The following is a 16,489-nucleotide window of genomic DNA, read 5'->3' as shown; positions in this document are numbered from 1 at the left end:
TGGGGGACTTCCTGTTCGACTGTATTCTAAATCTATCTGTACCACTTCCTTAGTCAAACAAAATGACACCCACAAAACAAATTAAAACACAGCCCTGAAAAACCACCTCTGAATCATGTCTTTACAAGTTCATGACCAGTCACAGAAACTACACTTTTATTTTGTTTTTGTCAACTCTAGTTTAAGATGCACACTGGATTGAATTTTCTTTCAAAACAACCAACCAACCAACCAAACAAACAAACAAATACTTAATGACAGCTCACATAACATAACCGAGACCAGACAATGTGATGTAATTAATTTGTGTGTTTTTGAGAGACACACGTCTGTAGAATTGTATGGTATGTGATGTCATATCTTCAAGACACTAGCTCACCCCGCAAATAAATTAGTAATAACATTATATGATTAAGTACAATTTATAAAATTGTCCACCTTAATGACCATCAGATATTTTGAATAATGTTGTCTGCATGGGTGTGTATTAGATTAGTCTTTTGGACCGCGAAATACTATAAAATGACATGACTGCAGAAAACCAACACTACTTACCATCAAAGAAACTTCTTCTCACTTGTCAGCATGTTTTTGCTTTCCTTTCTATAGACCTGTTTGTGTTGCCAAGAGTTTAACCCAAATTCACAGGATGTGACTATCAGGCCCCCTGTTGAAGAAAAAATGGTACTGCAATGACGCAGTGACCCTAAAAATATTCCGGCAAATCTTCCAAAAATAGGATACAAAGAAGAAGAAATATGACTGAAAAAAAAACAAAACAAAAAGCATGACTCAATCAGCTAGAGGGGTTATGGGAAGATCATCATTCAAAAACTTCAACAAATGACGCAGTCTTATGATGAATGAGAGAGAAAAAAAAAAAATTTCCCAAATCATGTGAGAGAAACTGACTGTTCATTTAAAAAAGACATTTGGCTGCAGTCATCGTTTAAACTCATCAAAAGTCACCAGTCAGAAGTCGCCAGAGTTGAAAGATGTGTCATAATTTTTGGTTTTTTAAATAAAGAAAATCCAGAAGGTTCCAGCTCCCTTCTGTCAGCGCTCACTGAGTTTGAACTTGTTAAGCTTAATTATAGGTTGTCATACGTAATGTAAATGTCAACTAAACAGGTTCAAGCACTAAGATTGCATGGTTCACTTAGCTCTTTGGGGATTCTTTTCTCTTTTTTTTGTCTAAGATTGATAAAAGATAAGAGTTTGTGCACACTTTTTTTTCACTCTATGTCCTGTTTTATTAGACGTTTGACCTTAGTCAATAAATACTGACCTGAGATCAGCATTTCAGACCATATTTCTGTCTATTCTGTTCTTTCATGAGGTCTGGAATTGCTCTGAGGTCTGAGGGTCCAAGGAAGAGACCATAATGCAGGAATAAACAAGTGATATCCTCAAATCCCATTGGATTTTGTTTCTACATTCCCCTACATGCTTATGATTAGATGAGGAATGCGTACAGCCAATCAGGTAGAGATCAGATGCTAATTATTATTATGGTGAGACTGATTAACAACAGAGCATACAGTTACTGTTATTTACTGTCCCTAAAACACACACACACAAACAAAAGAATAAAGTCAGGTGCTTGATATGAATATTTTAATTACAAAATTGTATTCATGTAAGAATATACTTGACCACTTGCAATGTACAATTTTAATTCAACAAAAAGGTGTACTCCTTCTTCTGACATTAAAAATGTGAAGTGCAAATGTTTGTGAATAAATATTACAATAAATAACATAAAAAATCTTACACACACACACACACATATATATATATATATGCAGCCAATGTGGCACTGGATGTAGACAGCTTTACCCATCTCTGGGACAACACCACATCAAGTGTCAAACCAACAACGGCAATGCAAATAATTATGAAAATGCACAATGCAAATTTCATCGCTCAGCATTGCGATATGATATTGTAATAACCCAGAAATTAATCTTGTCAGCAACAATTACAAAGTAACAATGAAACCTCAGTATACAATCAAAACATTCCTTTAACAGAGTAAGCGATAGCCGTCTGACTGATATCTGATTGGATTTGTATCAATGCTCCTCAGTTTTCCTTTTCCTTCAAACTTATTTTTTCTTTTGTTTTCATGTCATAATTATGTTTGTCATATTTGCATAATACAGTCTTTGCCCTGAGTGTACACAAGTGCTTTTTTTTCTTTTTTTTTTTCCTGACAACAATTCAGGAATTTCCCTCTTTTGGGTAAACACCAGGGAGCAGAGATTGAATCAAATAAAACCATCTGGCAGTTCTGACTTTAAAAGCACAGGACACTGGGCACTGCAGCTGAAAGTCTGAATACACCACCCGATCTGAGCAACCATAGAAAGTACTAAATGGCCCAAGACCTGTGATGACTAAGGCCTAAAATGAGCTGAACGCTGTTTATAAGAGTTTCTCAAGGGCTAATGACCTCTTATGAAATGGATGACAAAATGCCAGGATATGATCTGGGTTTGAATGATCCAGGAAGTTCACATTCATTGCTGACTCAATTAAAAATAAATAAATAGATTAAAAAAAAAAAAATAAAAAAAAAAAATCTGATCAACAGACAATCAACTCCTATTCAACATTGATTACCTCACCTTAAATAAATCAATAAAACAAATAAATAGCTCAATAAATATTCAAATAAATAAATAAATAAATACTTAAATAGCAAACATAAAATATGGTAAACACAAAATGCGTACAAGTAAGAAAAGTAAGTACATTTCCCGAGGGCGTGGGTGGGTGTGACAGCGAAAAACCCTGAAAGAAAGAAGGGGGCAGAATCCGTTCTAACCCGGGGTAAGTTTCTTCCGTCACTGTGACATGTTTATTCGTTCTTTTCTCTCTCCGACTACACACCTGGCTTTTTTGAAAGACGACACTACCAATGCTGTCTGACTAAGCAAGCTAGGACATGACGCGGTAATCTACCAAGCGTAATAATTTCGTAGCCTGAGTCCTAGCGGTTCCTCAACAGTCTTTTCCAGAAAGACTTCAAACGCTTTCCAGTTGGCTAAAAAAAACGAGCTGACACAGATGCCGTACGACTCATCAGGCGGTTTTTCTAATAGCTACATTTTCGAACATGTGATCAATGAGGATCTTGTGGGTATAAGACAAAAAAAGAGGCGGCTGGCAGAGAGGAACCTCTCCGTGAGAATTTCTCCCTGGTTGGCGTGTGTGGTGGATAAAGATTAATTAAAAAAAAAAGGCAAAACACTTCCAACAAGTCATGCATAATCCTTGGCGTTCTTAAAAAATGCTTGCTGAGAGTTCAGTCCAGGATAACGGACTGGTAATAGTATCCTGAGTGATTGATTCGCTTAGCTGCTGGATGACGGTTTTGACAAAACTATGTGACGTAAAGTGCGGAAGATGTCTTGTCCAAAGCTCTGTAGTTGTTTTAGAGTAAGATGGGTCGCCACCTGAACCTCATAATCCCCCGTGAGACGCGATGAGATGTCTGTAGCTGTTTGCGGCTGACTGGCAGCGGGGACTTTGGCTAGTTTCTGCATCTGTAGACAAAAGAATATAAATGCGCTTAGAAACTCGTGGGATATTCAGGTATATAATACAAAATCTGATAAATTACAGTAACAATCACAAAGATAAATGCAACTCTATATCTGTCCCCTTAGGCCACTGTCATCTCTGATCAAGTATGGTCATTTTAATTCAATTCAGTTTTATTTGTACAATGAATGTATTGGTATTTTACAATGAACATAGTCACAAAGCAGCTGAACAGGATGCCAGCCCTGATGCTCCCTGTGAACAAGCCCAGGGTGACAGTGACACGGGATAAACTCCCTTAGATTGAGTTAACACACACACACGCACACTTTCTTCGATTTGAACAGCCAAAATTACTCAGAAAGCAACAGATGAGTCACTTCTTATTTCATAAATCCGTGGAATTTTTTTTAAGTTATTCTCTTACATTATTTTATGACTGAATTACAAAACGTTGCTGCTACTGCCACTAAATCATGACTAAATGTGAGCAAATGAATCACAGATGTAGCTACCTGTTGGACCTGAGCCAAGAGGTCCCTGACGTCGGCTAGAAGGTTGGTTAACTTGTCCGATGGAGAGACGCGTTTTTTCACAGCTGTGAGAAGGCGCTGATGGAGCGACACCCCGTCGGATATGCGGTTCAAGCTCATCTCCTGTGAAACAATGATCGTTAAGACTGGTGTATAAACGCTCAATGCAAGCAAACATATATATTTTAATGTGACGTGCAAACGCAATGCAGCAAATGTGCAAACACGAAAGTCTCGATATACTGCATATTCGTCTGTAAACGGATCTTGAACGCATAGGCCTACACCGAGCACCTGACCACACAAGTGCAATATGGGTAGGCAATGACAGAGACGTGAGGGCAAATCCTATTCTCTACAACACATCTCATTGTTCTTATATGTACACATAAACGTATCTAATGCATCTCTAATACCCAATGCATGGTTTGTAACGCCAGAAAGCTGTGGCACTTTCTTGTTGTTTTTTGCTCTTTTTTGTTCTCTTGTAATCCTGTACAAGTGTGGTATCTACAACATTCCTGTAGGACCAGCCCTTGGATCAGGGGTTGTAGTTGTTGGTTGCAAAACAAACAATCAAACTTGAGAGTACGCGGCACTCCATTGGAATGACTATCATTGCCTTGAAGTGTGAATTAATCTCATGAAAAGGATCGTGTGGTGTCCTAGTATCCTCCCATGTTACCTAGTTACATCTGAGAAAATCCTTATAAAAACATTTAAAAAAGAACCAGTTATAACAACGAAAGGTCTCCTTGCTTAAGTGAACTAAAAGTATTTACACTTTAGATCACTGTTGTTCGTCTGGGCTATGCCTCAACAGGGTAGCCTTGATGAGTTTTTAACATCAGGCACATGACTGAACGTGACTTCATTCGTTATCTGATGTACCTCTGGATCTGGATCTACACAAATCCGCGCAATCATGGCTTTCATGTGGCCACACACACACACACACACACACATATATATATATATATATATATATATATATATATATATATATATATATATGGACACATGAAACGCGCCCGCGCACAGACACACAGTAATGCTCACCAGTGTGAAGTCCTCTGACAGAGCCTTGAGTGTCGGGGCTCGAGGAATATTTAGCAGGGTTACCATGTACTCCAGATTCTTCGCCTCTTTGGCGGTGTCAAGAGTTAGGTCCTGGGCGGGAAGAAAAATATTATCACTAAGCGTTTTTTAAAAACGACCTTTATTAAAGTAATCATTATTGTTTTATTTTTTTAAACAAATACCTAAAAGCAACTTTAGCCATGTAAACTTCATTTCTGTAAGCCTATTTTTGAGGCTTTAAATCAGACCTCTCCAAAGTGAAAGTTGGCGAGTACCCTTTTAAACTAACTTCATAACAAGAACAACCGTAGATCGTTTTCAGTAGTTGCGCAGTCGTGGTGGTAGTCCTAAATTAATTAAGACAGTTTTCTGGACTGCGATGCCACCGAAAACGGTCTTTACCCTTGTTACAAATACGCTTTAAGTAAAACAACGACAAAAACAAGTGTATTGTTGCAGGCAGTCTCCTAAGAGGTGACACTGAATTTGCCTCTTAAAGCCGTTTGAAAAGCCTAGAGCTCTAACCTCAATGGTGACGCACGAGTCATGAACTCCAGGGATGTCGTTTAGAATCTTCTTGATCAGGCTCGTGCCGCGCTCTACAGCTTGTTTTAACTCCATGCTGTTACCTTGGAGCGGTGCAGTGAAGGCTAAAGTTGCAAAGCAACAATGCAAACTCAACACTGCAAGATAAAAAAGAAGACACCGTTACGCAGAGATTATAAAACTGCAGCAAATTATAACTGTCTTGCTGTGAAAAAGTGAATGATCTTGAATAAAAAGTGCGTCAGACGTGAATGAAAAAATTAGACTTGAGAGCTATGCGAGGCGCCTCCTCCTGAAGGATTTTAAAGCGAAATCAGCCTAAAGTCATACGAAATGTGGCGCCAAGCTGTTAAAGTGCTCTGTTATTAACTCACCTGTGGTGCACTCATCTCTTAAATAAGTCATTTACAAAGATATTATGAAGTTCTGTGATTGCTTGTCAGTACAGCTATGTCCATTCAGTCTAAGAAAAAAAAAGATAACTTTAAATAATCTTTCACAGCATCATAGTAACAAATCTTACTTACTGAGTAGGGAATTCATTCTGTCACTGTCTCTGGAACTGAGTGCTGTAGGCTACAGTGGAGTGTCTGTCTTATTTAATTGGTCCCGACTTAGAGGTATTTATCTCCCTCGGGATTGATACAACAAGGAAATTTTGCATGCGTAGTCTTGTTAATTAAGCGGACATTAAGTGTTACGAGAGTTGTGGCGTGGATGTCTGAATCATGAAAAAAAAGTCGTGAGACATAGATTACGGGTCACAAAGGAATCTATAGAAATCATTTCCTCTTCCTTTAGTGTTTTACCGGTCTTTCGAAATGAAAAGGAATAGGCTGGTATCCTGGGTTTTACAAGCAACATGGAACACAAATTTACAAATGCGCACACACACACACTTGAAAAATGCTTTTCTTTCGCAGTAACGAAGAGAATTTTAGTAGGACGAAGTTGGATATAAATTACATACACAAACAGATAACAGATCTAACCTGACCTAACAAAATGTCATATGGATTTATTGATTTACTAGATGTAGTTAAGGGACAACGCAAAGGTTTTATTAGACGATTGCGCCGAGAGGGCAGACAAGTCTTCTGCTTTACGCTGTGGTTGCGGGCATTGTAACGAGTGTGCACTTATTAGTTCAGCTTTAACCAGCCGCACACATGTAGCCCCAAGCATCGCGACTTGCAAGATCAAGTGTGACTGGACTTTCCTAAATAATGAAGTCGTGCGGTTTTTATAAAAATATGAATGGGATAATATCCGATTGCATCAAACCTGCGGAACAACCACTTGAGAAACTACAACAATTCATCAGTCCCTTTTCTTCCCCACGTCATTATTTGACGTTCTTGCTGATGCCAAAAAACTTTATGTAACCCAGAGAGCTCCCTTCCCGAAATTTCAACACAATTCCTAGATGGACAGTGTCGACCGAGTTCGTGTACAAGTGACTGACACCGTCGTAAAGTTTAGGAAAAAGAATGACAACGTAAAAAGAAATACCAAAACTTCTGGATCGAGTCCCAGACCTCTGAAACATCATCTTGACATATAATTTTTCCCATCTCTGTCCCTCCATATATAATATAATATAATATAATATAATATAATATAATGCAATATAATATAAAAGGGCCAACATTTTAATTTGATTTAGATTACATTTATGGATTTAAAGGAAGTTTTCAGTATTTCTCCAAACAGAGATCTGCTCTCATAATTCATCTCACATATTGTGTGACATACCATGCCTCCCTTGTCTAATGAAAGCTTTAAAGTAGCTGCAAAAGAAAATAAACTCAAACAAAACAAGTACAAAGACATGATAATATGGGGGGGAAATGTAGTATTGGATGCTCTCTAGAAAAACAAAACAAAACATAAAAACACTATAAACAAAACGCAACATCCAAAAAATGATCTACAGTGAAGTTATGTGAACGTTCGCGAAAACGGTAACATTTTTTACTCTTTTTTTTTTTTAAATATCACTTGGCATCCACTACCTTAGATAAGATGAAACAATGCACAATCAGAGAGAAACTGGCTTCTCATGTACACGTCTACTAGACAGGATTCAGTGTTCGGATTTATATTGTGAAACTGTCATCTGGCACATGCATCCACCTCCTCAACGCTAGACACATCATCTTCTGTCATGGCACATTTTAGGACAGAGCTACTCGTCGGAAAATTGAAGTATGCGGGTGATTTTGTGGTCATCGATTTTGGCGGAAATCTTGTGAGCGTGGTCTGGTCATGCTGATCAGGTATGGGGTTTTTTTTAATGTGAAATCATTACTAACATTGACTTAAATTGCATCTCACTCTCTCTCTCTCTCGCACACACACACACACACACACACACACACGTGCACACACACACATACGTTATTGTTTGTCGTTTGCTGAAAGCCACACATCTTCCAGTGGGGGGGGGGGGGGGGGGGAGTGGTGACAGGTTGGAAATGTATTGGAAATGCTGTGTTTTGAGGGAGAAGTCAGCTATTCCAACTTGGGAGAAAAAAAAAACCCTCCCGTTTTAAACTGATAACAGCTTAAAACAGTTTTTTTTGGTTTTTTTTTTTAAACTGATAGGCAGAAATCACAAGAAGGCAAGAGTTACCATGTATAGAAAATCGTTTTAATTACACACTGCATCATCCTTACCAGGAAAAGGAACCCCACACATGCAATCACACTACAGATCCCGGAGACCTTTCACTGATAGAGTGGTCAGTACAATCCACTTAAGCCCATACGCTTTTGAAAAACACAAATCATTATAAGGTGGTTTGTGGGCTGATGGTTGGAAATGTCAAATAACAGTGTAACTGTTGACCAGGGCCCTGTTTCAGAAAGCGGGTTTAGTGAAAACTAAGAGTTCGTTAACTCAGACCAAGTTGTAAACCTCCTAACAGAAGAGCCCTATGGCTTCATTCTCCTAGCGAAACAAAGGTATGGGGCTCTTCTATTAGGAGGTTTTACTACTTGCTCTGAGTTGACGAGCTCTGAGTTTTCACTAAACCCGCTTTCTGAAACAGGGCCCTGCTGTCAAACTTTGAGGAAGATTAAACTGTGAGACCAGTATCGAGAGACAAAACAGTGAGGCAAGTTTAATGGGCTCTTTAGTGTTTGTAGAACATTTCACTGAAAAGAAAAACCTCTTCTTTTTTTTTTTTTAATGTGTTGTTTCATTTCACAAGTGCCCATAAGAAACTCCTTTTCTTATTGGACCAGGCTTCGTACATTATGGAGCTGGCCTAATCTGCCATTTGTTGTTTTTTTTTAGTGGAAATACTCTTTGTCCCTTTTCTTTGAAAACCTTTTTTTTTATTACTATTATTTAAGTGTGATACCAGTAAACATGACAGTGGGTATGGTTCCAAACGCTTTGAAAGAACGACTTTGACCATTTTTTGTTGTTGTTGTTTACACCAGCTATAGCGTCAAAGACTATATGTAAATTTAAATATAAACAAGCAGCTGATATATTGACTTTTCTGTTGCAGGGGTTGGGAGAAGGGGTCTCATGAAATATGTCTCTACAAAATAAAAAAAAAAAAAAAAAAAAGAAAAAAAGGAAAAAGAGAAGGAAAAAAAAAAGACATTGACTAGCCATGTGAGAAACGAAAAAAAAAAAAAAACCACTAAAGGAGGAGAGAGAGAGAAAAGCTTGAGTTCTTCGTTGTTCCGTGGCATCATGGGAAACTGTCGTCGTCATCTTCTGCCATTTCTTTGGCGAACTCCAGATCCTGCTGCTCCCTCTCTCTTCGCTCCTGTGGACGACAAAGCTCCGTTTATTTCGTGCATCGTTAACGGTAGCCGTCGTTTAGTTCATACAGTCTTTCTACGCCGTTTTCATTAACCCTCCCTGTTATTTTGGAGGTACTCGAAATGCCAGCGCTGTGCGTACTGAGGTGATCGCTCATAAAAGCTACGCTAGTGCTTATTTTAGACTTCATTAAACAGGACTAAGCCGAAGGGAGAAGTCGGCCGTGGACGGGGCAGTGCCGTGGGCTTTGTGACCTAAAGGTCGCCGGTTCGATTCCCGGTGCCGGCAGGAAAACATCCGCGGCTGAGGCACCTTGGGCAAGGCACTTAAGACTCAACTGGGAATTGTGAACAATCATTATTTTTTTTTCGCGCATTAATATTAAGGGCATGTCTGATGAGCTGGATGTCATTCCCTCTCTCATTATCACGCGTAACATTACGCATGCGCGTGGCCACCAAGGGCTCTAAGCTCCAGCAACAACACTGTGACCATGACAATCACACCTGCAGCTGCTGTGTCATTTGTGATAACCTTTGGCCTTCACACAAGGCCCAAACAAAACAATGTCTAAATGCAAGGTGTGCGGTATCAAAATAAAGGGTGCTGGATCGACCACATCAAATTTTATCATCAGGCACCTCAAAACGCACCCGGATAGGTCAGTCAGTCAGTCAGTCAGTCACTTGGTAATGTGAAAGACAAGTTTACGGTAGCGCCTATGGACAGTTAGCAAACATGTTAGCTCAGCGTCAGCTATCTAACATTAGCTTGTTACTAGTTTTGTAGCTCACAATACGCTTAATAAGACTGTCAGATAAAGCTACAGGCTATACTTGCCTACTCTGCTGGAAAATGAGTGTATGCTTGAATTTGATTGGTGGAATCCAGACATAAGTCTAAACCGTCTGCTGAACCAGCTCGCCCCCTGGTGGTCAAATCTGGTACAGACGGTTATGCGAAATTACACTCTATGGGGGAGACTATGTAAAAAGCTATGCGCTCAGACATGCGACACAGATCTGACACTTTGAACTGAGACTGACAGTCCTAACCCTAGAACGTGCTGGAGCGGCGAGAGGCGCGGGTGCAGTGAGCGAGAGAGCTAGTTTTGGAAAGAAGCAGCGTACCTCTGCAGACTCAAGGTCCTTGTTGTAAGCCTTAGGTGGGAACCTCATTGCCTGTGGACATACAAAGGGTTACATTTTACATTTATTTATTTTACAATGAACCATACCTACATTTTTATCTCTCAATGAGCTCTGGCTCTGCTTCTGACACTCTTAAATAACAGCCCAGTATATCAGTGGACTACACTGCTCTCTGGCTTTACTTACGCATATTACAGTGGTACAATGTAAACCTTAAAAAGCAGAAGTAAGACGTATTGCCTCACACATGCTTGTTAAGACCCTTAACACGTCAAGTATCGTCGGCGGTCTTTAATTTGGAGGAAACAGCCGTCCCTTAAAAATAACACATTTCTGCATTTGTGGAGTTTGTACATTTGAGGACTAATCTCTGACTTTTTTTTTTTCCTGATGCGGGACTTTTATTGACAGTCTCCTCGGAAGATCTGAGTAAAGGTCAGCGATCCGTGTTCTGGGAGCTCTCTGAGTGAGAGCGCGGGCCTCGGCTGTGAGGGTGGGCGGGCTCACCTTGACGGACATGTTGTGGATGTCCAGGCAGAAGGAGATTCTCTGGTGGAAGGCCAGCTGGGGCTCGCGCGTGCCGTAAATGTCCATGGTCTCTTTGGACTGGACGTAACCCTTCTCGTGGTTAATGCTCGCCTCGATCACGCCGTCACGGATCGCCTAGGGGGAGACAGGCAGACGAAAGCGAGAGAGAGCGAGAGAGAAAGAGAGAGAGAGCAAGAGAGAGAGAGAGAGAGAGAGAGAGCGAGAGCGAGAGTGAGCGAGAGAAAGAGAGAGAGAGCGAGAGAGAGAGCGAGCGAGAGAGCGAGCGAGAGAGAGAGCGAGAGAGAGAGAGACAGAATGTGAATTCCTTTTTTGCTCGGCCGTGGACTTAGCTTTTTTTTTTAAACTCTTGTTCTACTGATGCTGCGTTGCCGTGGTTACCGCATCCCGAGCGCTGCGGGGAGGAAGAGGGAGCCGTGCGAGGTTACCTTGGCTACGATAAACTCTGCGTCCTCTGGGCTGTCCAGCTGCAGTTTCTGGGCGATGTCGGCCAGAGAGATGCGGGAGTATGACAGGCTGATCATACGCACACCTGAACACACAGACACCAACAAACGCAACACAGTCAAGCCAGGAGTGTCCATTCTACTGCCATAATCCACTTTAAAAAAGGTAGTTTTCTTTCCCGCCATCTAAGACCTTTAACACCCAAACACCCGACACGTGATAAATCTCTCGCTTAAAACAGGCTTAAGCTGAGTGTTGAACTGAGGTCTCTCACCGGTTTTGATGACATTGTGTCTCAGGCGGATGATGAGCGTGTAGGTGCCGTCGGCTTGAAACTTCTCCCCAAACTGATCCAGGGCCTGGTTAAACTTGGCAAGGTTACCAGTCCTCACAGCTATACGCCACAGGAGAGACCAAAAAAAAAAAAAAATCAGGAATGCGTTTAGTATGAGGTGAAAAAAGTCAGTTGCAAAAGAACATCTTCAATGACAAGATCTACAACGACTTGCTTAGTGATGGGACTGCACTGAGTGAGAGGTGAGTGCAGCTGACTGTGGAGCTGGGGGAGTTATTAATAATAATAATAATAATAATAATATTGGGGATTATTATTGGAAGGTAGAAATGCACCCTGTGTGAGGAGGAAGTATGGCATTAGAGATCGCTTCAGAGAAGGCTGGCGGAACTGCAAACGGTCAGGGATCTCCCCTAGCAACAACTCCACTACAATCAGCAGTTTATGGACCTGAAAGAGAGAAACGATGAGAGAGAGAGGGAGAGAGAGAGAGAGAGAGGGAGGAATGCAGAGGACATATGGAGAGGAACACGTACGGCAGGAAAGATAAGAGAAAGAAACGACAGACAGATGAAGAGAGAGAAAAAAAAAAACAGGACAAAGTCAACTTCTGTGACCATCAGCGACTTGAGTGCAACACGATGGATTTGACAAAGTATTTTTTTTTCCTGAGAACAGCACTTAAGATTTGATGAGGGTAAGGTAGCAGTAAGTGATTCAGTGGAGCTACGGGGTAAGGGACTTACCGTCTGTTTGAAGCCCACAGCTGTGTGTTGTGGAGCCTTTCTCAGGGCGTTAGTTAGAGTCCTCCTGGCCTCTGAATACTCCAGCTGAATGGCCTTAATACGTCCTGAGAGGATAAACCAAAGGCCATTAGGGCAGCAACCAAAGACAAATTCATGTACCTGTACACTCTGTATCTGACAGCCTAACACCCCCCCCCCCCCCCCCCCCCCCTTCGCTGTCCGCCCGGCCAGAGCGTGAAGAACCGCGTACAAACGCTTTAAGCGCTGTGAGAGGTGTAGTTTCGCTGCGGACAGACCTGTGTAATAGAGGTAACGAGCCCACTCGTTGTTGTTGGCCAGCTCGGGAAAGACGGACTTGGACACCAGTTTCTCGGCCTGGTCGTACAGGTTGTACTGCAGGTAGTTCCTCAGCAGGAGGTTGAGCAGCGTGGCCTGGCCGTCAGCGTCGTGACGCAACGTGGCCGTGCGCAGACGCGTGTGCAGGAAGCTGAGAGCGGGAAACACACACGCGCTGAACGATTTACATCTCCTGACACACACACACGTCGGGCTTCAGACAGTCCACACCGCTCTCTCGGATTTGTGCTCCGTTACTGGATACATCCGACTATACAACTACTGAACCACTGATTACTCACTACTGAAACTAGTGAGCTGCTTTGCTGCAAATGACAGAACTCTAACTGGAATGTAGAATCATAACTGAGTAATGAAGTATCTGAGCCAACACAAATTACTCTTGAAGGATTGTGAACTGTTGCTTAAGTTTAATTTTCCTATACATGTTTGCAGATAGAACCTTGAATTAAAAGATAGTAATGGTTAGTTTAATTCCCTAATTTTTTTTGAATAGCTTTGTTTCTGATTATATTAATTTTCTGCTTTTCTGTTGAACTGGTATATGTTTCAATTAAACAGGAAGAAAAGTTTCAGTTCTGCATTGGTTCAATTTTCTTTCAAGACAAGGCATGATACACACGAACTATGCTCCAGAAACCAAGGTACAAACCGAACTGTGAATAGAACATACCTTCACTGAACCTTTTCAAACACAAAAAAATGGAACTTTCTACATTTAGCTGAGGCTCTTACCTAGAGGATTCCACAACTATTGCTGTCTACATCAAAAGTATGTCTACAACTGCCTTACTCAGGGGTGCATAAGCAGCGATAAGTCACGTTCGGGATTTGAACCTGCGACCCTCTGGTTACCAGTCCAGTTACTTCATCACTACTGCCCATCGTCATACGTAGATAAGTCACATCCACGGCCGTTTCCGCGCGGTTCTTGTGTTTGTGCGGGAGCACGAGCGTGAGATGTTTACCTGCGTATGGCGTCTAACTGGTTGAGGAACTCATAGACGCGGGAGTGGTAGTAGTAACATTTGGCTGCCACCAGGTCCAGAGCTCGGCGGTTCTGTGAGCTGATCTTCTGCAGGAGGTCATCTGACACCTTCTGGGCCTGAGACGGAGAGAGTCCAGTCAGCGGTCTGAATCAGCACCGACACGCTCCGAAACAAAGCCTGCCTCTAACCGAGCAAACTGCTGAATCACCCTTTTCAGGTCCAAAAGAACACTCTGTTCATAACACTCTACTGAAGAGAACTCACTTTTAGTAACCTGATGTTCTTGTTTCGGACGGAACTGTACTTAATTACATGAAATGAAAACCTCCTGGCACCCACCTCTGGGTAGCGCTTGTTGTTGGTGAGGTAGACGACCATGAGCAGCTGAAGGTAAGCTTCCACCTCGGGGATGAGTGGAGTGGCGGCTGCCTTCCCTGTGCGGGGCCTGAACTGCACGTCCCCCTCTGTGTCCATGGGCTGAGAGAAGAAAGAGTGACAGAGGGGGAAAAAACCCCCCAAAACAATGACAATGATGAGACTCAGAGGACATCTGATGTCATTATTTGCTGACCGATTAGTCTCCGGTTGTGGTGTTCAGATTACATACTGAATATAACACGCTAAATAAAACACTGCTTCATTAAACAACTGCTTTATCACGTCAACACTACAGCGAACGTTCAAAACGTCACGGGGAAAGAGGTGACGGCGACAGGAGAACGCGTACCTCCTCCAGGAAACTGAGCAGGAACTCCTTGCTGGCGGCGTTGGAGGTGTAGAAGCCAGAGATGGTCTTGTGGAGGACATTGGGGTTGAGGCGACGGCTGGTGGAGGGCAGAGCCCTCAGGGCCCGCAGGACAAAACGAGGCTCCTTCCCTGACACCGCCTTTTCAATCTGCTTCACGTGCTCCTTAATGTCTGAGGGGTTCAAATGTGGGGAGTGACATGATCAGCACATCAGCACATAGGAGAACCAATGTGATAAGACACCAAAACACAGTCGCTGGCAAACAGGTCATGTGACCTGACATGACCAAAGAAACCCACAAAACACTTATTGGCATTCTTTCTTTGATAGTACAATATCAAGTATTCTCTGTAATTGCCTGATTAATTTAAATGACTTTAATCCAAATCTAAGCACAATGGTAACTTATAGGATAATTTACTTACGTTTAAGTAAAGACCGTACATATTCTGAGAGGCGAAACATTGCAGAGAAGCCCTAAAGCACCCGTTATATACGGCCTTGCAATTTTTAATCGAAAATAAAGACATCTGCTATGTGTAAAAGCTCGCAGATCAATTTCATGCTACCTGTTGATATTGTGACTAGACTAGCCTAATTGCACGAGGCTATTCATAACATTAGCGAAGCAGTTCACGAATGACACTAGGCTGCATAATGACATTCACCTACACTTAGCCGGTTTAATTCACTGTGCACAAACTTTGAGCTTATTAGTGACGAGCTAATGAAGTCACAAAGTACTGTTAAATAGAAACGATTATCATTGCTCGTTATACAAGCACATCGTCATCTAGGAGTCTGTTTATGAAGTCTGTTTATTTAACACGGAATCACGCTAGTACGCTACCCGTTGGAGATAGCGTTTTATGCTAACTATCTAGCTAACTAGCTTGCTAGCCAAATGAATCTGCACATCTCAACGATTCTCAATATCACACTTAATAAACACAACACCTCAAAAAATATGAAACAAATGTCTCTCTTAACCTTCGAGAGTAAGGGAGTCGAGTTCCTTCGGCGGTTTCTCAGAGTCAGCCGCATCTTCCTCGGGCATCTCTACATCCTGAGGTTCGGGGCCCGTCTCTTTCTGCTTTTCGCCTTTTGAGTCTTTAGGCTTCTCGCGTCTCTTTGAGGTCAGTTCTTTCATGTTGCCTCTGAAATAAAATATAACAATTGAAAAAAGCGTGCTGACAATTACACTGGAGCATAACAAATCCAAATTTGACAAAAAAAATAGACTGTAAGCTAGCTTAGCTTGTCACCTCACCTCTATTCGTATTCTTTCAGTCTATGAAGCGGCAGAATGACTGGCAAGTATTGTGGCGTGCAAAGGATTCTGGGATACAGACTGTAGAAAATGACAGCAGCACAGTCGAACAGACATTACCAAAAGACAGCAGAACCAACATCAGCAGAGGAGCTGAGGTCAGGAGAGTGAGAGCACAATGTTAGTTTAGTTTTTTCGATTTGGTACGATATGAATGAACACATTAAATCATAAACATAACAGCAGACAGAAAAAGCATAAAGAGAACTGATAGACATCAAAGGGAAATTAGAATACAATGACAACAAAGCACACAGCATAGCCTATTAAAATCTGTCAGTATAGGCAAAAACTGTCATAGAAGTATCGAGTGGGAGTTATTGCCACATTTCAGCTCATGAATGGGCCAAAAGGGCTCCTGAGCCATTAACTTTACGACCCACTAACC

The 16,489-nt window shown here is 41.6% G+C and overlaps 2 protein-coding genes across 2 annotated transcripts; both read right to left on the bottom strand.

The window, feature by feature from the left end:
• Positions 1 to 3,359: 3,359 nt before the first annotated feature.
• csf3b (colony stimulating factor 3 (granulocyte) b) lies at positions 3,360 to 6,097 on the bottom strand. The gene is made up of 5 exons (XM_030793253.1): positions 6,083 to 6,097; positions 5,688 to 5,858; positions 5,142 to 5,252; positions 4,065 to 4,205; positions 3,360 to 3,551 (listed from the first exon to the last, which is right to left on the bottom strand). The coding sequence occupies exons 1-5, from the start codon at positions 6,095 to 6,097 to the stop codon at positions 3,360 to 3,362; spliced, it is 630 nt and encodes a 209-aa protein (XP_030649113.1).
• Positions 6,098 to 8,743: 2,646 nt separating this feature from the next.
• Positions 8,744 to 16,075, bottom strand: psmd3 (proteasome 26S subunit, non-ATPase 3). The gene is made up of 13 exons (XM_030793483.1): positions 16,042 to 16,075; positions 15,762 to 15,928; positions 14,751 to 14,941; positions 14,363 to 14,500; positions 14,003 to 14,139; positions 12,974 to 13,164; positions 12,678 to 12,781; positions 12,267 to 12,381; positions 11,911 to 12,030; positions 11,618 to 11,721; positions 11,151 to 11,306; positions 10,623 to 10,673; positions 8,744 to 9,496 (listed from the first exon to the last, which is right to left on the bottom strand). Exons 2-13 carry the CDS (start codon positions 15,919 to 15,921, stop codon positions 9,419 to 9,421), a joined length of 1,545 nt encoding a protein of 514 aa, XP_030649343.1. The 5' UTR covers positions 15,922 to 15,928; positions 16,042 to 16,075; the 3' UTR covers positions 8,744 to 9,418.
• Between the last annotated feature and the right edge of the window lie 414 nt (positions 16,076 to 16,489).

The sequence above is a fragment of the Chanos chanos genome, chromosome 16 (assembly GCF_902362185.1).
Source record: "Chanos chanos chromosome 16, fChaCha1.1, whole genome shotgun sequence".
Taxonomy (NCBI): Eukaryota; Metazoa; Chordata; class Actinopteri; order Gonorynchiformes; family Chanidae; genus Chanos; species Chanos chanos.
The sequence above is the reverse complement of the archived record's forward strand: the minus strand, read 5'-3'. Positions and strand labels throughout refer to the sequence as shown.

Bases quoted from the DNA above. Each gene is read 5' to 3' on its own strand.
- csf3b (XM_030793253.1), bottom strand. The intron at 5,253-5,687 runs GTTAGAGCTCTA...CTTCCCGCCCAG, and splicing joins ACTCGTGCGTCACCATTGAG to GACCTAACTCTTGACACCGC. The intron at 4,206-5,141 runs GTGAGCATTACT...ATTGTTTCACAG, and splicing joins TGTCAGAGGACTTCACACTG to GAGATGAGCTTGAACCGCAT.
- psmd3 (XM_030793483.1), bottom strand. From the start codon at position 15,921: ATGAAAGAACTGACCTCAAAGAGACGCGAGAAGCCTAAAGACTCAAAA. The intron at 12,782-12,973 runs GTCTGTCCGCAG...TTATCCTCTCAG, and splicing joins TCGTTACCTCTATTACACAG to GACGTATTAAGGCCATTCAG. The intron at 10,674-11,150 runs GTGAGCCCGCCC...GTATGTCCACAG, and splicing joins TCCACAACATGTCCGTCAAG to GCAATGAGGTTCCCACCTAA.